The 24,842-nt window shown below is 35.3% G+C and overlaps 1 protein-coding gene and 1 long non-coding RNA gene across 5 annotated transcripts; one reads left to right on the forward strand and one right to left on the reverse strand.

Moving 5' to 3' along the window:
* Nucleotides 1-4,921: 4,921 nt before the first annotated feature.
* LOC111508283 (uncharacterized) lies at nt 4,922-24,113 on the reverse strand. Of its 4 annotated transcripts, none has more exons than XM_074174762.1 (3): nt 23,461-24,092; nt 12,235-12,420; nt 4,922-5,978 (listed from the first exon to the last, which is right to left on the reverse strand). In XM_074174762.1, the coding sequence occupies exons 1-3, from the start codon at nt 23,889-23,891 to the stop codon at nt 5,045-5,047; spliced, it is 1,551 nt and encodes a 516-aa protein (XP_074030863.1). In that variant the 5' UTR covers nt 23,892-24,092; the 3' UTR covers nt 4,922-5,044. The 4 variants fall into 4 exon arrangements, 3 of the variants coding, with proteins under 3 accessions (XP_074030863.1, XP_023019494.2, XP_023019491.2); XR_002722504.2 differs by having other exon boundaries at nt 5,840-5,978; nt 11,407-12,420; nt 23,461-24,113; XM_023163726.2 differs by lacking the exon at nt 12,235-12,420 and having other exon boundaries at nt 23,461-24,071.
* On the forward strand, nt 16,059-16,471 carry LOC141482115 (uncharacterized). Its single transcript, XR_012465352.1, has 2 exons — nt 16,059-16,126; nt 16,181-16,471. It is a non-coding gene; the product is annotated as an uncharacterized lncRNA (long non-coding RNA).
* Nucleotides 24,114-24,842: the final 729 nt, after the last annotated feature.

Genomic DNA, 24,842 nt, shown 5'->3' on the forward strand with positions numbered 1-24,842 from the left:
ACCCATTCGATGTGAGACAACCTTTTTCTTTAAAAAATTATTTAAATACTTAAAAAAAAGAGGAATGAAATAATGTATTCAACATTTGAAGGGATTCGTTTCTATTTCACCATTTGGCAACATCGGTTATAGCTAAAGGACAATGAATCTGTTACCTGTATGAGACAAACAGAGATGACATATTTCAGAGGCGTGCTGTTCTGTTTACTTATGTTCCGACACATTCTGTGACATATGACATTTTGTGCAACTAACCTATCTTCCTCTATATAAATAAATAACAAAACAACTGTTGTTTATGTGGCTTGTGGAGATGGTATTGATCTATAATTTATATTTTGCCTTAATTGTTGATTTATAAAGATAATTTTCCTTTTTTAAAGTAGAATATCTACCTATATATACATATAGGTACACATAAATACATAATATATACAGAGTCACTTACTATCTATTCTATTGTGATACCTTTCATATAATCAGTCAACTCTTTTTTTAATTGAAACATGTTTTTATTTGAATTGAAGGGGTTATATTCTTTAGGAGTGATTAATTTTTGGAAAAGAAAGTTTTTGGCTTTCTACTACTCCATCTTGATACAAAAAAAAAAAGAAGGACGAGGGAGTCTTCCAAAGAGAGGAAGGAAGTAACTCTATACATGGATGTGTAGATCATGCAAAGAAGTAACTTTCAGACACAAACTGAAAGAAAGTCCTCCTGAAACATAGAAGTATTTGTTTCGAAAGAATTTTTTCTTTCGTATAATTCAATGTTTATATGAAAGTAGCTGTTTCAAGAGGACTTTCTTTTAGTTTGTATCTGAAAGTTACTTCTTTGCATGATCTACACATCCATGTATAGAGTTACTTCCTTCCTCTCTTTGGAAGACTCCCTCATCCTTCTTTTTTTGTATCAAGATGAAGCAGTAGAAAGCCAAAAACTTTCTTTCCCAAAAATGTTTTTATTATTCTTCACATTTTGGGGAAGTTTGTTATATTCAATGCGGCCTTTATGTAATAACATTTTCATGGAGTTTGATAAACTACATCGTGGCAGGTGAAAATTGTCATTTTGTCTAGTAGTGTAATAATTGTGAGTGGAATTTCTATAAATGATAAATTCTTCGAAATAAGAAGGTAGAATATGATTGGTTATCTTGAAAATAAATGTCATTGCTGATCTGTAATACCTTTCACGAAAAGACATTCACTGCACTATTATAAATATAAAATGTGTAGTCTTTATAGTCACTTGTTTGTGATGCTGTGTAATGGGGTTATGTCCTGTATTACAAATAAATAAATGAACATATTAATTTATAAATATACGTTAATGCGACTATTTTAGTGGATAAAAAAAGACAAAAAACTTTGATTGACCAGTATTACTGTGGATAAATATTCAAGCAAGGACCCAGTTGAATATAAGAATGTAAGCTTTCACTGCTGGCGTCAATGTTTTGGTTAGTTCCCTGATTTTGCTGTGGTCTTCTTTGGTTACAATCTCGAAACGCCCAGTTCTTCCGCCCTACGCACAGTGCATTCATTAACACTATCATCGACAAATGCCTGGTGAATTTTTGGCCTGTTTCGGCAGAGCTTTGTTTCAATTTGAATTCTCTGAATAAGCCGAGAAGAGGCAACATTATCAAAATTTGAAAAGAAATGAATAGCATTAATGCTATTTTGCGAATTTTGACTGTCCCGATAAGCGGATGGATCGCGTTTATATTTGGCAATCGAAGGCAGTAGAAAATTCATCGTAATTCCATGGAAGCCGGATGCATTATTCTGACCACTTCTAGAACGGCAGCGAACATTCGCGAAGCGTCAATCGGACTGGGCGCGCTCTTAGCCACGTGGCTACCAGTGGAGGACGGCATTATTTTTTAGGGCATGATTCACAACAATATTGTTTTCAACATGGCTCAACGTTTGTTAACAGGAACCTGTTTCCTTAGGACAATGAACGTATTTCTTTCTCAGGTTAAAAATGAAGTAACTGCAAATTTCAAATATCTATTTAAAGACTGAATTTAATTTTACATTATTTGTTGAATATATTTGAATGAGAAAATCCGGTCTACTTTTATAATTTCATTCGGTGACATTTTGGAAATGAGGTGGTTTAGAAGTTTGGTTTGATCTGGATATTAGCCGCTGGTCCATGGACATTCATGATGTGACTCTTTAAACCCATTTTAGTTTTTGTTCGAACGCCACACACAGCACACTCGAACGATTCCAGCTGCCATACAGGTTTATGAACCAACATATGACGTACAAGATATCCTTTTTCTTTAGTTTGATATCCACAAGTGTAACATGTAAAAATTTTCTCAGGTTTCGCTTCATGTGATTTCATGTGAGTTTCCAGGCTGTAAATATTGTTGGTTGTGAATTCACAAATTTCGCACTTACGGATTGTCACATGTTCTGATTTCTTTTCGTGAACTTTAATATGGTTTCTCAGGCAGTGACTCCATTTGGACTTGTATGAGCAAAGTTCACATTTGAATAATTTAGTTTCTGAGGCACTTTTGTGCCTCACCATGTAGTTTGGAACGCCATATCGATGTTTGGACTGATATGGGCAGAGAGGACACTTATACATGTCTAGTTCTGTCGACGATTGGTGAATTCTCAAATGTGCGATCAACCGAAACTTTTTTTGGTCTTATAATCACAAAATTCGCATTGGAGATCTTTCTTCTCTGTCTTCTCGGCAAACCCTACGTGTTTCAAAGTATAGTGTTTTTTCATGCATGATATGCTGTTAGTATCATAGTTGCATTTTTCACATGAGAACTTTTTCAACTGTGAAGACGTTCCGTGAAGATTGAAGTTGTGTGATTCAATACTACTTTTGTACCTTGTTTGGAATGGACATTTTTGGCACTGATACATAGGAACTTCAGAGGAGCTCTTGTGAATTTTGCATGCTTCTTCAATCTACACCGCATAGCAAAAGTTAGACCGCATATTTCACAGGCGAACACTTTATTATTTTCGAATCCAGAGACTGATGCATTAGTTGAACTTCCTCCCTTAAGACCACTGGAAACAAAATCGAGTTAGAAAAAAATGGGCAGCATCAATGACTAAAAGTATGAAATTCGCTATCAATCGGTAAATACCACGCCGCAGTAGAATAAATATTTATTAAGATATGAAGATACAAAAACACATTACAATAAAAGTGACAAAACTTTTGAAACAACCTTATAACTTGATCAGACTTCCGCTGACCAATACAACAATGATAAAAAAAAATCAATTGTTTTTTTCTGATTGATTCGGCCGTTACTTAATGAAGATCCATAGTAATTTCAAAAATTACACCTCACGATTTGGTCTTCACAAAATTTATTTGAAAAATATATCACAACATGTTTACAACCAATCTATCTTCCTCCATGGACTATTAAAATTCCTCACTGCAACACTGAATTATTGAGTCTTCCAAAAAGTGAAACAGCAAGTAAGGTCATCCAAGCGGAATTTAGAAATATCACCCCCAAAAGTTCAATCACATATACACAGATGCATCGAAAACAATAGAGGGCGTAGGAGCTGCCACAGTCAATAAAGAACTTAGTCAATGCTACAAACTACCTTCCACATGTAGCGTATATTCTGGAGAAATATTTGCGACAGCACAGGCTTTGGATCAAGCCAAGCATATGGTGGGCAATACAGTAATTTTCCCCGATTCACTGAGCGCTGTCAAGGGGATACTTCGACTTTACCCAAAGCATATAGGTTGGTATACCTGTATGGTTTACCTGTATGGGTTACCTTTATAGCATAAATAGGATTAGCTCGCACTAGTTCTTAGTTTAAATATTCCTCTTTGAAGATGATCACTTGGTGATCGAAACACGTGTCGAGGTGTTAAAAATAACGATTTGTTGTTGGGGAAAAAAACTTGAGTAATATTCATTACTATAACAAATGTTCCAAACAGTGCATCATAAGTATTTATTCAAGAAACAAACTCCCAAATTATGTGAATTTTGTAATACTCCGTTGACAGTGGAACACATCATATGTCTCTGCCCCTACTACAATGAAGAACGAAAACTAATGAACATCAGTGAGAACATAAAACCTCCTTTGAATAACAATGTGGAGAAAACTATACAATTTATAAAGAAAATTCATGTATACAATCAAATATGAAGTTTGTTTATATGTGTGTATATACCTATATATGTGTGTATATATCTATTATAACTTGCAATGTTTCCATATTTTACGTATCTCTACGCTAGTTTGACTTAATGCGTTGTTGAACAACATATACGCGGCTTCTTTGAATTTTCTCCTAAACCAGTGTTCCTCTTTGTGGATGACTTCAGTTTAATTTTTATTTATTTTTTCCAGCTTTCATTATTATTATTTCAATTTTTTTATTTGTTTGGTTGTTACTTGTATGTTATTTCTTTTTAATTTCAGTTTTTTGTTTACTAAAATTGTTATTTTCGATTAATTTTTTAAATTTTTTTTCAGGGTTTTCAAATCAATTTATTTAATGTTAGAAAATGGAAGTCCGAACTGATGAAATACAGATAAAATTTTAGTGATTACATACTGTTATATTGTTACCTTATTCCCCGTGGGTTTACCAATAATTGACTACACTGAACAATACTCAAACTTGCTCTTAGCTACGTCACAATTGGTTTATGGCTACCAGTGGCGGACGGCGTTATTTTCTTTAGGGCATGATTTACAACAATAGTGTTTATAACATAGCTCAATCACGTTTGGTAACAGAAACCTGTTTTCTTAGGACAATAAACGTATTACCGAGGTAGGAAATCATAATGAAGAAAAGAGAATTGAAACTTTCTGTTTTTTAACACTTTTAAAAATGGTAAAAAACGCATTTCTCTCTCAGGTTGAAAATGAAGTGCCTGCAAATTTCAGATATCTATTCAAAGACTGAATTAAATTTTACATTATTTGTTGATTATATTTGAATAAGAAAATTCGATCAACTTGTATAATTTCATTCGATGACATTTTGAAAATGAGGTGTTTTAAAAGTTTGGTTTGATCCGGATATTAGCCCCAGGTCCATGGATAGTCATGATGTGATTCTTCAATCCCTTTTTAGTTTTTGTTCGAAAGCCACACACATCACATTCAAACAATTCCAGTTGCCATAAAGGTTTATGAACCAACATATGATATGCAAGAGATGTTTTTTCTTTAGTTTGATGTCCACAAGTGTAACATGTAAAAGTTCTCTTAGTTTTCGCTTGATGTGATTTCATGTGAGTTTCCAGGCTGTATATATTGTTGGTTGTGAATTCACAAATTTCGCATTTACGGATTGTCACATGTTCTGAATTCTTTTCGTGAACTTTAATATGGTTTCTCAGACAATGACTCCATTTGGACTTATAGGAGCAAAGTTCGCATTTGAACATTCGAGTTTCAGAGACACTTTTGTGCCTCACCATGTGGTTTGAAACGCCACATTTATGTTTGGACTGATATGGGCAGAGAGGACACTTATACATGACTAGTTCTGTCGACGATTGGTGAATTCTCAAATGTGCGATCAACAGATATTTTTTTTTGGTCTTATAATCACAAGATTCGCATTCGAGATCTTTCTTCTCTGTCTTCTTCTCGGCAAACCCCGAATGTTTCCAAATGTAGTGTTTTTTCATGCATGATATGCTGTTAGTTTCATATTTGCATTTTTCACATGAGAACTTTTTCAACTGTGATGACGTTCCGTGAAGATTGGAATTGTGTGTTTCGATACTATATTTATGCTTAGTTTGGAATGGACATTTTTCACATTGATACATGGGAACCTCCGAGGAGCTCTTGTGAACCACTGCATGCCTCTTCAATCTACTGGGCCATGCAAAAGCTAGACCGCATATTTCACAGGCGAAAAGTTTCTCATTTTCAGATCCAGAGACTGATGCATTTGCTGAATTTCCTCCCTCAAGACCACTGGAAACAAAATCGAGTTAGTTAAAAGGACACCTCAAACTTTACTTTTCAAAAACGAAATAAAAAGATGGTTTGAAAAATGTGAAATATCAAGAGATTTGCACTTTCATTATCTAAGTATGCGTGTATATTTAGGGTCTTCCATCAGGAACTTCCGAACTTTAACAATTGATAACGGCCATCTTGTTGAAGCCACCTATGTCAAATTAGTTGTCATTTATTCAGTTTGCTTTCCTTATAGAACACCACAAGGAAGTTAGAAAAAAACTGAGTGAATTGGCGGGGAAATTGATGAGATGGACCAGGCGGAATATTGGGCTGAAGCGCGGCACAGAGGCCCTTCCTTATAGTATCATGTGTGGCATATCATATAGGACGACGCCATAGGCCGCACCAAGTGTGATCTCAGGGATGACCCCGCTTCATATTGAAGCGAGAGTCAGTCACCACGAATGTTGAATGAATGTGATAAGAAAGATTGAGAACAGAGTGAAAGGGGCTGACAGGATATTCCCTTGGATGCAAGGCATGGCACATGGAGGGAGAATGAATGGATAACAGGAAATATAGTAAAACCAATAATGATTGAGAGTAAAGCGCGTCGTCATATCTAAATTTTACGTTACCAGTTCATAGCAGAATCAAAATATAGTAAGCAGTAGAGTTGTAGGTTGTGGCAAATTATGGATAATACACAATACTAGTACGATTAAAAGGTATTATTTCTGACAAAAATCAGTAATGAGCTTGTAATGAGTAATACTTATACATTTCCTGATTACTGATCAGTTAAAATTCATTATTTTCTGTATAGTGTTAGATATTTATTACAACTAGTGGCAACGCTGTACGCAACGATATTTCTGTCTTTGTCACTTTACCGTAACTTCCATCTCATCGTTGCAGTCCTCACTAATGTACTTGCAGCCATGAGCGTATCATTGGTTTGTGAATTATACAGCGTGAATTGTACGTTTTACATTTAAGTTAGTCAGCAATCGACGTGTTGTGATAACAATTGGTGAAAATAATAGTGCTAATAAGTGTTTAAGCGTTACATAGTTATATTTCTACACCGTTCTCAAACTACTCAAAAAATGGGAGACATGGTCGGGCCTCCCACGTCGAAAAAGGTAAAACGGTCGGAGTCTCGGTCAGTAAGAGAAAAACAAATTGTACTGCGAGTATTTCACTGTCTTGAAAGAGATCATCAGCCACCAAAAGATGACTTTGTGCATATGTGCTGTAATTCTACATGTGTACCTCCGAATAACCAACCGGCAATTCTACATCATTAAGTTCCACAATTACAAAAGATAAATTAGTTGATATGTGCTCTGATTATACCGGTGTTTCAAAATCATCGATTTACAAAATACTAAGAGAAGCAGAAATTCATGGGGACGTACAAACGCCAAAAACTAGTAGCGGACGAAAAAAAATAACAGTTGATGAAGAAACCAAAACCAATATACGCAGAACTATTCACAGTTTCTTTTTCAGAAATGAGTTGCCCACACTACAAACAGTTCTGGAGGCACTTAGCGATCATGAATTGGTCCCAAAAATGGGTAAAGAAACTTTTAGGAAACTTGTACACGAAATGAAAATTACGTACGGAAAAGTTGACAGGAAAAGCATTCTCATTGAACGTCAAGAAATAATAGCATGGAGAAGAAACTATCTAAGAAAAATTGACGAATTTCGGAAGCTCAAAAAAAAATTGTACTTCATGGACGAGACATGGGTTAACCAAGGACATACGGCCAAAAAAGTATGGCAGGATGGTAATATAACAAGTGCACGACAAGCCTTTATTGAAGGTTTGTCAGTTGGGTTAAAACAGCCACCTGGAAAAGATAGTCGTCTGATAGTTACGCATATAGGAAGCGACAGTGGATTTTTACCAAATGGTGAATCAATATTTAAATCTAAGAAAACAGGCGACTATCATGAAGAGATGAATGCGGAGGTGTTTGAAAAATAGTTTGAAGGCATCATTCAACTTGTGGAACCTGGGTCTGTCATCGTCATGGACAATGCCCCATACCATAGTCGACATTTAGAACCATTACCAAAACAATCATGGAAAAAAGCAGCAATTCAAGAATGGTTAATTAATAAGAACATCCAATATAACAAAGATAGTTTAAAGGCAGAACTACTTCAGCTAACAAAATTACACATAGACAAATATAAAAAATCCGCAGTGGATGAAATGGCGTTAAGTCGTGGAATTACAGTTTTAAGGTTACCACCATACCACTGCGAATTAAACCCAATAGAATTAATCTGGGCGCAAGTAAAAGGATATGTGGCACGAGAAAACAGAACATTTAAATTAGTGGACGTGCAACATCACCTACAAAAAGCTATTCGAACTGTTTCTGCAGAAGACTGGAAGAAATGCATGCAGCATGTTTCAAAAGAGGAGCAAAAAATGTGGGACGTAGACAACCGTATTGAACACAATATTGAACCAATCATAATTCACTTTGATGATAGTGGTAGCAACAGTGACGAATCTGAGGTTGAAGATTAGACGAAAATTTGTACATTTACATTTATATTATCAAAAATTTGTAATTTGTATTTTCTAGTACCTCTGACGATGAGTTTAAGTTACTCGAAAGCTTGAGAATAGTTATAAAGAGTTCACTTATCAATTGCTGCAACCCAATAGTGAAAAAAAGTTATATATATATATATATATATATAATATATATATATATATATATATATATATATATATATATATATATGTGTTTTTTATTAATATTGTTAATTTATTTGGTACCTACTATAATTACCACGATTATTACTCCGTTTTCATAAGGCCCACCTAATGACTACAACGATTAGGTAAATTACGATATTGCAAAGTTTTAATGAAATAATTAATAAGCACGCCACCGATTTGCTATCAACTGGGCTTACTTCTACTCTCAATCATTATTGGTTTTAGTATAGATAACAGAAACGATTGCGATCGAAAGAGTGGAAGATAGCGTGATTGTGATTAGAGACTCTGCCATGGCTGTGGAGAGAATAAAAGCGGGGAGGGTGAAGAACAAAAGGGCACCGGATATTCAACGGATGATTGAGGAAAGGGGTGAAAGGAGAGCACGTACTCAGATAGTCTGGCGCAGAGGATATGAGGAAGACAACATAGGAAACAAGAAAACCCGTGAGGATGGCGACAAAAGGGATGGATAGAGATAGCGTGACGTGGAGGGAATGGATAGTAATAATGAGGATAAAAAGAGGATCAAAGAAAGGATCATGGGAGATCATGGTAACGGGAGTGGGAGAGCGGTATGACTGGACGACTGTTCTATTGTTTCTGTGGAGCGCAGCTAATGAATTGGGGGGAAATTTATTCAACAACATAAATATTCAAGCAACGACCCAATTGAATATAGGAATGTATGCTTTCACTGATGGCGTCAGTGTTTTGGTTGGTTTCAGGATTTTGCCGTGCTCGTCTTTGGTTACATTCTTCAGAAGTTTCAACTGCAACTGAAGCAGTCACTTTTAGAGCTTTTTGACCTTTCCAATACGTTTTAAACCATTAAAAACCGCATACCAACGTCGAACAGTGCGTTCATTGACACTGTCATTGCCAAATGCCTGTTTAATTTTTGAGGCTGTTGTATACAATGAAATAAAAATTTTCAGTATAATTTTCACGTATTTTCATGTATTCGCTTTACTACACTGTACATGATATACTTTATTTTAAATAGATACAATTTTAGTGATTACTTTCATATTGTTACGTTATTCCCGTGGAAATACCAATAATTGACTACACTGAACAATAATCAAACTCAACTTTATTTCATTTAGCAATAAAACAAAACACTCGAACTGCAACTTCAACTATTATTCAATAGTTTACTGCCTTATTATATCGCACTGCACCGCACTGTCAGCGAAACTTGACTGTCCCGATAGACGAATGCATCTAACGCGTTTATATTCGGCAATCGAAGGCGGCAGAAAATTCATCGGAATTCCATGGAGGCCGGTGGAATTTTTCTCGACACGTCTAGAACGGCAGCGAACATCGAAAATTCACGAAGCGTCAGTCGGACTGAGCGCGTCACTATTGGTTTATGTATACCAGTGGCGGACGGCGCAATTTTCTTTAGGGTACAACAATATTGTTTTCAACATAGGTCAATAACGTTTGTTAACAGGACCCTGTTTCCTAAGGACAGTAAAAGTATTTCTCTCTCAGGTTAAGAATGAAGGGACTGCAAATTTCAGATATCTATTTAAATACTGAATTTCATTTTATATTATTTGTTGATTATATACTAAGTGACAAAGAAGGGTAAACACCCATTTATATTGAAAATATTTCAATAATGTTTTGCCAGTAAAATTTCAGTCGTATCAGAAGCTATTCTGACCAGTTTTTTTTTGTGTGAGCATTTATCATTTCTCTAATTTTTATTCTTATTTGTGCTTTAACTGTTAAAGAGTTCTTTGTGAAGTGTTTCGTATTGTTAACACTATGCCTCGATTGCGAAGACTTCGTCGTATTCCTCAACTGAGTGATTTTGAGAGAGGATGATTCGTTGGCTTACGTGAGGCAGGTTTTTCAGTTAGAGAAATTTCAAAAAGAACCAATCGACCGTTCCGTACTATTCTGAGATGTTATCAGGCATGGACCCAAGAAGGCCAAGAACACAGAGCTAGGGGCGCCGGTCGTCGCAGGGGAACAACAGCGCGTTATGATCGCCGATAAAGAGTTTTGGCTCTTAGGGATCATTTCATTTCTACTAGGGCAATTGCGAATCAGTGGTTTGAAGAACAAGAAAGAGTTGTTGGAATACGTATAGTATACCGGCGAATAAGAAGTTTCTTACTGACTCTCGAGCATTGACGCAACCGATTACACTGGTGCAGAGACAGAATAAATTGGTATCAACAGTGGAACTGTGTAGTCTTCAGCCATGAATCTCGCTTTTGTTTGGGTATGCAAGATGGACGAGCAAGAAATAGAAGATCCCCAGTTTGATGTGGAGAGGAATGTTCACCATACTGTTGGTATAGTGACACCTTCAGTCTTCATTAGAGGCAACATGACAGCTCTTCGTTGAGTCCATCGAGAACCCCATATTTCAACAAGACAACGCTAGACCGCTAGGGTAACTCTAGACTTCATGGATCAGCATGACATTAACTGCTTACCATGGCCATCCAGATCGCTCGATCTTTCACCAATCGAACATGTGTGGACTACGCCCAGATGTGTCCACGAGTGTATAAGACATCGAGGATCTGCAACATACTACTGAACTTCACTGGTTTCACGATCATCCAATTTCTCTGGAAACTTACTCGTTTGTTTGCTATTATCTGTCAAGTATGTAAGTGAAAAATCAATAAAATATTTTCAATATAAATAGGTGTTTACCTTTCTTTGTCACTTAGTTCAGTTGAATAAGAAAATCCGATCCACTTTTATAATTTCATTCGATGACATTTTGGAAATGAGGTGATTTAAAAGTTTGGTTTGATCTGGATATTAGCCCCAGGTCCATGGACAGTCATGATGTGATTCCTCAAACCCTTTTTAGTTTTTGTTCGAAAGCCACACACAGCACATTCAAACAATTCCAGTTGCAATAAAGGTTTATGAACCAACATATGAAGTACAAGATGACCTTTTTCTTTAGTTTGATGTCCACAAGTGTAACATGTGAAAGTTCTCTTAGGTTTCGCTTGATGTGATTTCATGTGAGTTTCCAGGCTGTATATATTGTTCGTTGTGAATTCACAAATTTCGCATTTACGGATTGTCACATGTTCTGATTTCTTTTCGTGAACTTTAATATGGTTTCTCAGGCAGTGACTCCATTTGGACTTGTATGAGCAAAGTTCACATTCGAATAATGTAGTTTCTGAGGCACTTTTGTGGGTCAACATATGAATGGAGATGTTACTTGGGTGTTTCGTCTTATGTGGACACAAAGGACACTTATACATGTTTAGTTCTGACGGCGATTGGTGGACTCTTAAATGTGCGATCAACAGATATTTTTTTTTGGTCTTATAATCACAAAATTCGCATTTGAGATCTTTCTTCGTCTTCTCGGCAAGCCCTGAATGTTTTCGAATGTAGTGTTTTTTCATCACTGATTTGTAGTTAGTATCATAGTTGCATTTTTCACATGAAAACTTTTTCAACTGTGATGACTTTCCGTGAAGATTGAAGTTGTGTACTTCAAAACTACTTTTGTACCTAGTTTGGAATGGACATTTTTCACATCGATACATAATAACTTCCGAGGAGCTCTTGTGAATTACTGCATGACTCTTCAATCTACATCGCAGAGCAAAAGCTAGACCGCATATTTCACAGGCGAAAACTTTCTCATTTTCAGATCCAGAGACTGATGCATTTTTTGAATTTCCTCCCTCAAGACAACTGGAAACAAAATCGAGTTAGTTAAAAGGACACCTCAAACACATTTTACTTTTCAATAACGAAATAAAAAGATGGTTTGAAAAATGTGAGATATTTAAATGTGTTGAATATCAAGGAATTTGCACTTTCATTATATTTACTGCATAAATAACACACCTCTTCAAAAAAGCACTCATCAAAGGGATCTTGGTGTCACATTTGACCCTAAACTGAGTTTCTCCATCTACTATGACACAATAACATGCTCAGCCAAACGGATGCTAGGGCTCATTTATCGTAACTGTAGGAACTTTCGTAGCAGAGACAGTTTTTTAACTCTTTTCAATGCATACGTCAAATCTCGGCTGGAATATGCCTCCCTTATATGGTCACCCATATACCATGTCCACATAAACAAAATCGGGTCTATACAAAGAGGTTTCATGAAATATATTACTTACAAGCTAGAAGGAGTTTACCCTGAACAAGGCATCGACAACAGAATACTACTGAATGAATTTAATCTTTTATCCCTTCAAAACCAAAGAACCTACTACTCTATAATTTTCATTTATAAACTAGTGAATAATCTGATTGAGTGTCCCGAACTACTCTCCCACTTCAACTTTCATGTTCCACGAATCAATTCTAGAAATGAACTGACTTTTTATCTACCAAATTCTAGAACAAACATATTACTCAAGTCATCAGTTGTTGCAATGAGCAAACTTTACAATCAACTCTGTGAAAATCTCGACATTTATTATGAACCTATTGGTCAAGTTAAGAACCACGTTGAGAAACTTTTACAGTCTAGTCAAAATACATGAGCCCAAATTCAAAGTTATTCTACCATGTGAGCTTATTACTACTACTGTATTACTGCTGAATTATGTTTCTTTTTGTAATACACTTGAACTATGTTTTTACTTGTTAGTTCTATATCTGACTTATGTTTTTTTTTTCAATTATTCTCCTAGCTTGCTGCACACAAGTTTTCCACCTAATTTTTTGCTTAACTCTCCTAAATCTTTACTTTATTTTGTTTTTTGTTTACTCGCTTCAGGTGTTTCTAGTCGATAAATTAGTATTGTATTCATGTATATGTGTATGTATATACAGTGTGTAACAACGAAAACTTAACAGAGCCGTTTTTGAATATAAAAAGTAAGATTTTTAAAAAAAGCTCGGACAGGTCGATTTCTAATTAAAGGGGGACACCTTTCAGACTAATCAGATTTTTTGTAGTACGCACCCCCTCGGAGGGGTGCGTCCGACGAACCTTATTTAGATAGGGAAAGTAGGTCGAGTGGCACCTTGTTTTAAAGGTCTTTCGAATACCTTTACATCTCTGTTGAAACAAAATTTTTGTAACGATTAGTTTTCGAGATAATTTGAAGATTCAAAGGTATTTTTATTGAGTTCAACTCTTTTTAAAATAAATCAAATTGTTTTTAAGGTACAATTTACGTTCAGAACTTTCATAAAAAAAATAAATCTTTGCTTTTTATGACAACCTGCTAATACGTGTCCATTTGATTTCGTAAAAAAGTAAGAATTATTTGTTTATTACGAGGAGATTTTTTCGGGGGATGGGTTGGTTACCACCCTTACATTTTAGGTAAATTGAGTGGCACCTCCTTATGAAGGTTGCCTTTTGACGTGGATATTTTACGCTTCTGATAAAAAAGTGAATCATACTAAAAACTTACCTACACAACGAATACAACCTGCTGATTTCCTTGAATGCTGATGACACAGAAAAGTTTAAAAAACTGTTTTAGAGTTAATAAATCCTAATAATTGTTTTTAAAGCACACACAAAAAAAGAAACACTTAATAAGGGTAACTCACATAGAAAATTTAGAGTAAATGTTCAAAATGTGCGCCATTTTGCTCCATGCAACAATAAAGATTTTGTTCGAATTTTGCTCTTACATTATTCAACATCTCAGGAGTTATAGCTCGGCATTCATCAATAATTCTACGACATAATTCATTCAAATTGGCTGGCTGTGTAACATAAACTTTATACTTTGAATATCCCCACAAAAAGTAGTCCAGTGGTGTCAAATCTGGTGATCGTGCTGGCCATTCAATTGGACCTCTTCTGCCAATCCATTGTCCTTCGAAATGATTATTCAAAAAATTTCGAACCTGCTGGGCATAATGGGGTGGTGGAAATGGATAATTCCATCTTGACATCTTGGATCCTGTTCAATTATTTCAACTATACAAGGTTGTATTGCCTCTTCAAGAAGTTGTAAATAGGAATCACCGGTTAAATTTCCATAAATGAAAAATGGACCTATAATATGATTGCCTAATATTCCGGCCCAGACATTCAACTTTTGGGGATGTTGGGTATGTATTTCTGCGTATTGTCTTGGGTTTTCATCCAACCAATAACGGCAATTGTGACGGTTCACGCAACCATTTAAATAAAATGAGTTTTCGTCCTAAAAACAGATGTTATAAAGCAGCTTTGGATTTTGCATTAATCTCTCACTCATGCCCTCACAAAACTCATGAACAAGTTTAATTTTGTAAAGATGGAATTTGTGGTTTTTAAGGATTCTCCATGCGCTCATGTGGCTTATTCCGGCCATTGCTGATAAACCTCTGGTACTTAACCTGGGATTGGCGATGACTTAACCAATCACTCCAATCGCATTATCGCATTAGCGTCATTCACTACCCTTCTCTGAACATTTCTTTTCTTATTTAAAACCGAACCTGTCTCCCTGAATTTTGTGACCAAATCCAGAACGTGATTTCTGCTTAGGTGTTTACCAGGGTTTTGTTCGTTAAATGAATTTAATGTTCATTTAGCATTTTGGTCGTTGCCAAAAAATAAAGCAATAACTGAAACCCTTTCAGCAGTAGTGTAAGGCATTTTTAAACAAATAACAATACACGACCAGTTTAAACAAAACAATCGAACGATGTACTAACGAAAACTGGAAGAAGAGAAGTGGGTATTGATTTTAAAAAAGGATTTTATTTAACAAAAAAATTGATAAGAAGAACTGCTCGAAATTTTTTTCATTTAGGCATACAAGTTACCGAGTGGTCTGTCTAATGTATTATTAACATGGCAATTTTAACTTCAAATTATCTCGAAAACCAATCGTTACAAAAATTTTCTTTTAACAGAGTTGTAAAGGTATTCAAAAGACCTTTAAAACAAGTGTGCCACTCGACCTACTTTCCCTATCTAAATAAGGGTCGTCGGACGCACCCCTCCGAGGGGTGCGTACTACAAAAAATCTGATTAGTCTAAAAGGTGTCCCCCTTTAATTAGAAATCGACGTGTCCGAGCTTTTCTTAAAAATATTACTTTTTATATTAAAAAACGGCTCTGTTAAGTTTTCGCTGTTACACACTGTATTAGGATCAAGCGAGAGTTCAGAGAGTTTTTCTTTTTTATTTTACCTCTCATATCACTAATAATTGACCAAGCTTCTTTAATTTTATTCTTCGATGCCCCCATTCTGTTGCCGAGGATTGATTGACTTTTTTATAATCATTGCTGTTCGATGAATGGAAAACCATCTGCAAAAATTTCCTCTATGAGGAAATCATCACTTGCCATTGTAGTATTAATCGGGACGTAGTTGTTTTGCGGCAGGCATTTGTCAGATCACACTGTGTAGATGAAAAATGAATGTTTTGAAATATTTATTTTCTGAATCTTGACACAGTCATCAGACTGACTTCGATTTCTGTAAACGCATCAATAATGAAGATTTATTTTTATATTTATTAAGTTTCCTTTCAGAGTTTGCAAGTGCACATTGCTCAAAATTTTGGTTCCGATTGTCCTAGTTGTACTGACAAATCAATACTGGATAAATTATCACTAATCAACGGCATCAGGGTTCCCAAAAGCGGCAAAGCTTTTCATACTTCAACTGATTGCTTAATTATTCTCGAGAGAAGTTCAGACAGGATTAACTCTGCTGATCTCTTTTCATGGATCCAAGCACTAAACCACTTGTTTTTTGAATATCTAAGGTAATTAAAAAACATCATATGAAAAATACAATAAATTTATTCAGCTGCAGACTTATGTTACATATTTATCAAATGAATACTCCTATTCATTTTGTTATTTACAGGTACGTTACTAAGCTTGTTGTATAGGTACGGAATCAGTGGTATTACCTATGATTGCTTTGACTCGAACTTAAAAGACAGATCTCAAATGATTAAAATATCCAAATTAGGGAGGTCTGTTTTCTTACCAATGGATATTAATGCACTAGGAGTTCCACAAGGATCTATATTGGGGCCTATACTATTTATCTTATATATTAATGATCTGCCCTTGACCTAATCGGATTCGTCAACCACATTATATGCAGATTACCCCTTCTACTATTTAAAGCTAAAGATTATGAATCACTACAAATGAAAATTACAATTTCAGTCAACCAGTTATCTGCTTGGTACTTTGACAGATCTTTGTTACTGAACTTCAGTAAAACTAATTATACAGTATAATTATACTGGTCCGGTCCTGGTTCGGATGGTTTTCCTCCATCATTATTGAAGTAATGTAGCTTTGTTCTAACACGACCTTTACATTTTATTTTCGATTATTCCAGTAAACAGGGCATTTTGCCAAACTAATGAAAATACTGCTTGTTAACCCCTATATACAAATTTGGTGATAAGTCTGATATTACAAACTACAGAGCAATCTGTATCCAAAGTAGCATTGCCAAAATTTAAAATTTTCTTATTACTATACACCTAACACTATTCTTAGACCCATTATTTCATGATCAGTATACTGAACCCTAATCTTGTCTATGTAGATTATCTCTCAAACATCTCGGACGTAGGTGGCCAAGTTTACTCCATTTACTCATGCGTTTGATAAAGTTAACCATACTCCGAAGTTATATCTCTAATCGGACACAGATAACTCTGATTTAAATCTTCTGGAAGTTCAGTACCTTCCGGTATGCCCCAAGGATCCCGTGTGGGACCATTGCTTTTCAATGTTTTTATGGAGGACATTCATATGGCTTTTCTAATACAGAATTCCAAAGCTTCAAACATGATTTGAGAGACTGGATTTATGCAACAGACTTTCATCTTCATTTTTATTTCAACATTCACTATGGAACATGAACAATTCATTTTCAATTGTGAGCCAAACCACAGAACATATAGGTGTTCTGTGATAAATTCTTTCATTTTCATTTTGAAAAGTCTACTATAACAAGTGAAAGTTGATTTTGTACATGGGCATGCTGCAATTTCTGTCAAAAAATAAAATGGAAATGAAAGTCAGAGTCACAAATGCTTTATTGTCACAAAAAGTTTTGGTTCTGTTGACAAAGCAGGCTTAAGAACTATAACAATTTGAAATTTAACAGTAAAATAAAGGTCAAGAATTAACACAAAAGTCTATGGTCTATGGTCTATTGATGAAGTTGCAATTAAAGGTTGCGAAGTCATCAGAAAGAAATTCCTTAGTATCATAGTAAACTTTATCTAGCAGAAGTTTTTCACTCTTTTTCGCAAGGGTGTGTTGCAGTTCAACTTTCTGATCAAAAAGGGGAGATGTTATAAAGAATCTAGTTTTAAAATTATGCTGTTGACGGAAAGGAAAAGGAATATTGAATGTGAGACGAATAGCATAACTTTGAGTTGAGTTTGAGATGTTATCTTTGTTATCTTTATAAGGCGGGGATCTCAGACATACTTCGAAAATAGAGATATACTAGAAATTTGGTTTGACTTGCAAATCAGCCAATGGTCCATGCATTATCAGAATGTGATTTTTCAAAGAAGTTTTAGTTTTAGTTTTAAAACCACACATAGCACATTCAAACAATTGTAACTGCCACAACGGTTTATGAACCAGCATGTGACGCACAAGCAAATTCTTTTTTTTGGATTCATGTCCACAAGTGTAGCAGGTAAATTTCTCAGGCTGCTCAGGCTTTTCTCTATGCGATTTCATGTGAACTTCCAAGCTATATATATTGTTGGTTGTGAATTCACAAATTTCACATTCACGAACTTTCACATGCTCAGACTTCTTTTCGTGAACTTTAATGTGATTTCTCAGACAGTGTCTCCATTTAGACTCGTAAGAGCAAAGTTCGCATTTGAACAATGGCGTTTCTGAGGAACTCTTGTGAGTCAGCATATGACTTGATACGCCACTTGGATGCTTCGACTGATAAGGACATAGAGGGCACTTTTCCATGGTTACCTCCGAAGATGATTGGTGAGTACGTTTATGAGCGTTCAAGAGAAATTTTTTTTTTGCCTTGTACCCGCAGTATTCACATTTGAAATCTTTCTTTTCTTTTTTGCTAGTGGTGAGCGGTGAATGTTTGGCAATGATGTGCTTTTTCAACAGATTTGAATGATTTGTACCATAGTTGCATTTTTGGCAAGAGAATTTTTTCAACAATGGGTTTCCGTGAAGATTCAAGTTGTGCGATTCGTAACTATTTTTGTACCTAGTTTGGAATGGACATTTTTCACATTGATACATAGGAACTTCCGAGGAGCTCTTGTGAATGAATTGATGTTTCCTCAAACTTCTTTTATGTTTAAAAGTTAGACCACATTTCGCACATGTAGGTCTGGAGTCAGCTTCAAAAATATTCCAATTTTCTGTCGCTGAGCCTGATGTTAATGTGGATGCTCTTCCCATAAGGCCGCTGGAAATAAGAACCGAACTTAGGAAAAGTAAAATACTATTCCCCATAATTTACTTAAATATTATAACAAATATATAAAATACTGATGCCTTTGCATGGCTATAATGTGGCAGATAGACCTACTCCCGAAAAATTATGGAAAGTGAAAATATTCGAATGAGAAGTATTAATACTTTATTTCAGAAAATGTTGATACAATTTGAAAATCATTCAGAAGTAGAGTATCTAAACGGAATTTGGAACAGAAGAGGCTTATCAGTGTTTTTCCTGTGTATGGCTCGAGAATCAGGTTAGCCTGTTTTTGAAAGATAACGACTCGAGCGCGTTTGGAACGATATGAGAACAATAATAATTGGGTATACAGAGTTAAAGAAAAAACATGTCTGCTAACGTAAAAGAAAAAAACCATGGCGGCTGCTTGTTGAAAAATCATAAGGTAAAAATGGTGTTGTTTCTTAAAACACATCAATCAAGGCGTGCAGCGTTAAAGAAAAAACATGGCTGCCATGGAGGTGTACAGGTTGTGCAGCGTTGAAGAAAAAACATAACTGCTAACGTAAAAGAAAAAACATGGCAACTGCTTGTCGAAAAGTCATAAGGTATACCGGTGTTAACGCTGCACACCCTGTATACCTCCATAGCAGCCATGTTTTTTTCTTTAACGCTGGCAGCTATGTTTTTTCTTTAACGCTGCACGCTGATTGATATGTTACGAGAAAGAACGTCCTGTATACCTTATGATTTTTCGACAAGCAGCCGCCATGTTTTTTTCTTTAACGCTGCATAGACCATGTATACACAATTATTATTGTTCTCAAATCATTTCAAGCGCGCTCGACTCATTATCTTTCAAACAGCGATAACGCCACCACTAACCCGATTCTCGAGCCATACACATGAAAAAAACACTGATAAGCCAGTTACGTTCCAAATTCCGCTTAAATGCTCTACTTATACAGTAGTTTTTCTATATTACCATTGTATTTCTTGGACTTTGTCAATGAGATGCAAATCTTCGGACAATAAAGTATATTTTGATTTGATTACCTTTATTACCCAAGAGTTACAAACTAATTACAGGGTTAATTAACTATGTCAAAAAAGTAATATATATGCTTATACCTACAAAGTTCTAATTTGGGAATATATAATAAAATAAAGGAGCAAACAAAAAATATATATCCATATAATGAAACTATACCAGAAATTGAAAATTCTCCATGAAAAACTGAGACGGAGTTTCAACAATATATTTTTGTAAATCATGCCTACATGCCCGAAAGAAAATAACGCCGGCCGCCACTGGTAACCATAATCCAAACGTGACGTAGCTAAGACAGCGCGAATGCACAAAGTTCTCTGCCGCTCTAGAATCAACGAGAATAACGCTACCGATTTCGACGGAATTTCGTCCACAGTCAAGTGGACGTTACAGTGCGGTACGCGAAGTGATCTAGTAAAGCGATAGAAATTCAAATAATAGTTAAAGTGTTCGTTGTATTCAAAGTGAAATAAAGTTAAGTTTGATTATTCAGCGTAATTAACTATTGTTCAACCCATGGGGAAAACGTAACATTTGGTGTCAGAAGTGGAATAATTGACTAAAACTTTGCTGTTTTATGGTGAAAACAAGGAGTGTCGATTACGACGAGATGGAAGAGCTTAAGGAAATGTTCGAGGCTTTGCAAGCGGGCCTGGCAGATAAAGAAAATCGCAGAAGAGAGGAAGAACAATTACGCCAAAATGAAGATGGTGAAATACTATTAGGTATTTAAGAAAAACAGGAAATAGACATGCTGGTAAATATTCAGGAAAAATAGGAAAAGCAGGAAAAATACAATCAGATGTACCTTCATTTATTGGAAGATTTGAAATCTTCCCAAACGAGTAAAGGGGAGGTACAGGAATATATTCAGGAAGAATTCGGAAAAGTATTTTAGGAAACAAATTAGGGATTGGAAAAAGTAGTCGATGCTTGAAAGAGTCGGACGGAAACTTGAAGGAGTCGCCAAAAAGTTTGAAGAGATTTTCCAGGAACTTCAGAAGGAATTACCGGAACCAAAAAGGATTACTGTGGAAACATGCAAATCGGAAGCGACATCTTCACCTTCTTCACAAATGTATTGATTGGATGTTTATATCGTTCTCCTAGTTCTAAGTTTGATGAGTTTTTTGATCACTTTGAAAATTGGGCTGAAAATATTTTCTCTCAACAAAATAAGTGCATATTGATTGGTGATTTCAATTTGAACTTCCTTAACGAGAATGATTCTTTGGTGAAAAAATTCAAGAATTTCATTGCAAATATTGGGGTGGAACAACTGATCCATGAACCAACAAGAGTTACTAATAATAGTAGTACATTGATTGATTATGTATTAAGCTCCTCAGACTTAAACCAATGTACAGTCCATGAAGACTGTATTACAGATCATAATATCATCACTGTTACAATCAAATCCTGTCAGCTGCAGAAATCTAGCACTTTGAAATTATATAGGGATTTTAGTGAAACAAAACTTCTTCTTTTGAATGAAAAATTAATGAATTGCAACTGGAACTTGAACTTGAATGATACCAATACAATATATGCTAAACTTGTTAAGAACATAAGTGAACAAGTCAATATTATAAGTCCATTAAAATCATACAAACAATATAAAAGCCAATTGCCTTGGTATGATTATGAAGTTTTTGTTGCAGCAAGGTACAGGGATGAAGCTTAAAAAAATTTAAAAATTGTAGAACTATGATTGATGAACAGCTCAATTGGGCTATTTATAAAAGTTATAGAAACGAAGTGGTTAATTTGTTGAAAATGAAAAAAGCTGACTACTACAAACAGAAGATTGATGATTGTTCGCATGATCCAAAGAAAATGTGGAAATCTTTGAAAACATTTATTAAACCCAATAATAGTCCCCTTCCTGATGTAAAGCTGAAAGCTTTAATAATTTTTCCATTGAAAGTATTCTTGATATTAAAGCAAGAACTCCGGCTTCTGTACAATGGTCATGTGATTGTGATTGGATGCAATTTGTCCGATTTCAAACGTTTGTCACTGAAGGAATTGAAGTCAATTATTTCATGTTTGGATAACAAGTGTAACACTAATATAATGAATAAAAAGGTTCTCAAGAGTATCTTCTCGGTACTAGGTCACGTACTTCTTGATTTTGTCAATACTTCTTTGATAAATGGGCATTTTCCAGATCAACTCAAAATTAGTACAGTTGTTCCTGTGCCTAAAGTTTACAACGCAAATGAAGCCTTTAACTTTCGTCCCATTAACACTATGCCTCCTTTAGAAAAAGTATTAGTTAGCTGCTTATAACCAAATATGCACATATATCGAAGATATATGGTATGGAGTATCAATCAGGTTTTAGATCGCAACACTCATGTGAAACTGCTCTTCAACTCACCTTGTCTAAATGGAAACTGTCAATTGATGACAATAAATATGTAGTAGCAATTTTCAAACAAACTCCGCTGTCACAAGTTTCATGCTCAAAATTTCCAAAACATTGCTTGACATGAGCCCACCAATATGCCAATATCCTCAGTACCTTCTCTAATAGTGATTCGACAATTCTTCATAACAATTTCCTTCTCTTCCTCAACATTTCAATCAGTGCTAGCACCTCCAGGGCAAGCGTCATCCTTCACATCTTCTCGTCCTACTGTGGAAAGCGTATACCACTTGTAAACATTTTTCTGACTCAGAGTACGATCACTGTATGGCACTGTCAACATTTCAGGTGATTTTGAGCACTCAAATTCCATTTTTTACATATAACTTTATGCAAATTCTTTGATACATTTTTGTCAATAGCAGAAAAACACTGAACTCGCAAAACACTTCTCACTTTTATGCTTCTCACAAACAAAAATACCATCGAAGGAAATGGGTACCCGCACAGAGAAGTAGAATTTGAGCGGGAGACACGACCTAGGAGATACATCGCCATAGTAACCCTAACTAGGTCAGAATAGTAAGTAGTCTTGTCTGTCCGAGCATTGGCTACCAGTAACATAATGTTCATTAACCAGAATCAAAAAATTAATAATAATAAACATATTTTGTAGATGATTGTACATGTATTCCAAGGCTTTGAGCGTTCCTACACACATTTTCTATAGCTCGATTAAGAAATGGTTTTACCAAATGAATTAATCAACAAGGGAATTGATACCTACATATAATCTTCCGTTGTAACTCACATGTCTTCCCCGCAACATAAGTCAGATATTATAGGTAAAATGACAAAGAAATATTTGGGTTTGAATTGTTTCTAAATGAACACACTGTATAAAAAACACTCATCAGAACCAGAAACTATCATGCATAGTGATTGTTAAATCTTACCTGCCCCATTCCTTTTTAATGGTCTCTTCGGCCTCAATAATTGATCCTACCATGCCATTCTTGGGAGATTCCTCGGGAACTGTTAAATTAGTATCTTCTGATTTGATATTCAGAGGATCATTGTTTGCGACAAAGACTGGAACTGGTCTTTTTTCATTATTTATGGCATCTATGAGAATATCTTCAGATTTCACATCAAGAAGATTATTATTTACACAGAAAAAAGGGATATTTGTTTCCTCTTCATCGAAGACTTGTTGCCCATTCTTTTCATTCTCTTCTATTCTACCTTCTGGATGGACTGGTTCCTGTTTTATTCCTCCTTCTGGATGAATAGGCTCTTGTTTTATACTCCCTTCCCCCATAAGTAATGCCCTTAACATTTCATTTTCTTCCGAAGGTTCTTTTTTAACTTTATCAATTATATCCATGTTTGTTACCGCTTATCAATAGATTAAACCTCACAGGTCACCACATGTAAAAAACTATAACATTTACCAAACCGGTATCAGACATTCTGCATTAATGTGTTTACTAAACTACAAATATAACAACGCTAAAAAAATCACTGCGACAGTTATTATTCTGTGTTCTGTGACTAAATCATAGTATAACTACAACCAGTAGTATCACTCTTGTCGAAAACCTTGATGTTTGTGTTTCACAGTTTTATTTTTTCAGGACTGCTGCGCATCCATAATTACACGCGACGAGTGGATTTGTCAACGTTTGACATTTCGTACACTGCTCAACAAGTGAATAATAGATATAAAATACTCGACACTAAAACAAATTAAATGGATGTTTTCTAGTAATGTAGTATATTATGAAAGCTTTGAATTTATTATTCAAATGATTCCACGTTTTTACTCGCTCCTTGTCTGTTTGGTTCAAATTTTGTAATTGTTATAAGTTATCGAGGAGCTGAAAGAACTTGCAACTTCAAACAGCTCAGAACTGGATAAAATGGAATATTTTCGAATACTATATGAATAATATAAATCGTATAAAATCGTGTCAGAGTTTCTAACTCAGCCGGTTGACTTGAGATGCAACAATATTGAAACATAATATATACACAGGTGGTTATTCTCAGCTGAATAAAGAATAATACTTATTGCTTTTTCACAAGTACCACTGCAAGTGTTCGCCTTGAAGAACATTGCACAAAAGATGCCAGATTTGCCTGCAGGTGGTCACTCTGCCCGTATCGAAACAAAAGCGCTTGACTTGGGGAGTAAGCTAGTGAATGCGTGATAAAAGCGATGCGTTCAAAGTTCCTCTGTCTCTAATGTACTCTTTTACTACATACAACTTGTGTATTACTATATACACAATACACACAAGTGAAAATGACCTAACGGCCAGTCCAACTCGTCATG

Source organism: Leptinotarsa decemlineata, unplaced genomic scaffold (genome assembly GCF_025532065.1).
Source record: "Leptinotarsa decemlineata unplaced genomic scaffold, Ldec_3_MD MMD2_tig00000882_RagTag_RagTag, whole genome shotgun sequence".
NCBI classification, from domain to species: domain Eukaryota; kingdom Metazoa; phylum Arthropoda; class Insecta; order Coleoptera; family Chrysomelidae; genus Leptinotarsa; species Leptinotarsa decemlineata.

Excerpts from the sequence above, each read along its gene's own strand:
- LOC111508283 (XM_074174762.1), bottom strand. The coding sequence starts at position 23,891 with ATGGATATAATTGATAAAGTTAAAAAAGAACCTTCGGAAGAAAATGAA. Across the intron at positions 12,421-23,460 it reads ATTAAAAAGGAATGGGGCAG|TTGTCTTGAGGGAGGAAATT; the intron begins GTAAGATTTAAC and ends TTTTGTTTCCAG. Across the intron at positions 5,979-12,234 it reads AAATGTCCATTCCAAACTAG|TGGTCTTGAGGGAGGAAATT; the intron begins GTACAAAAGTAG and ends TTTTGTTTCCAG.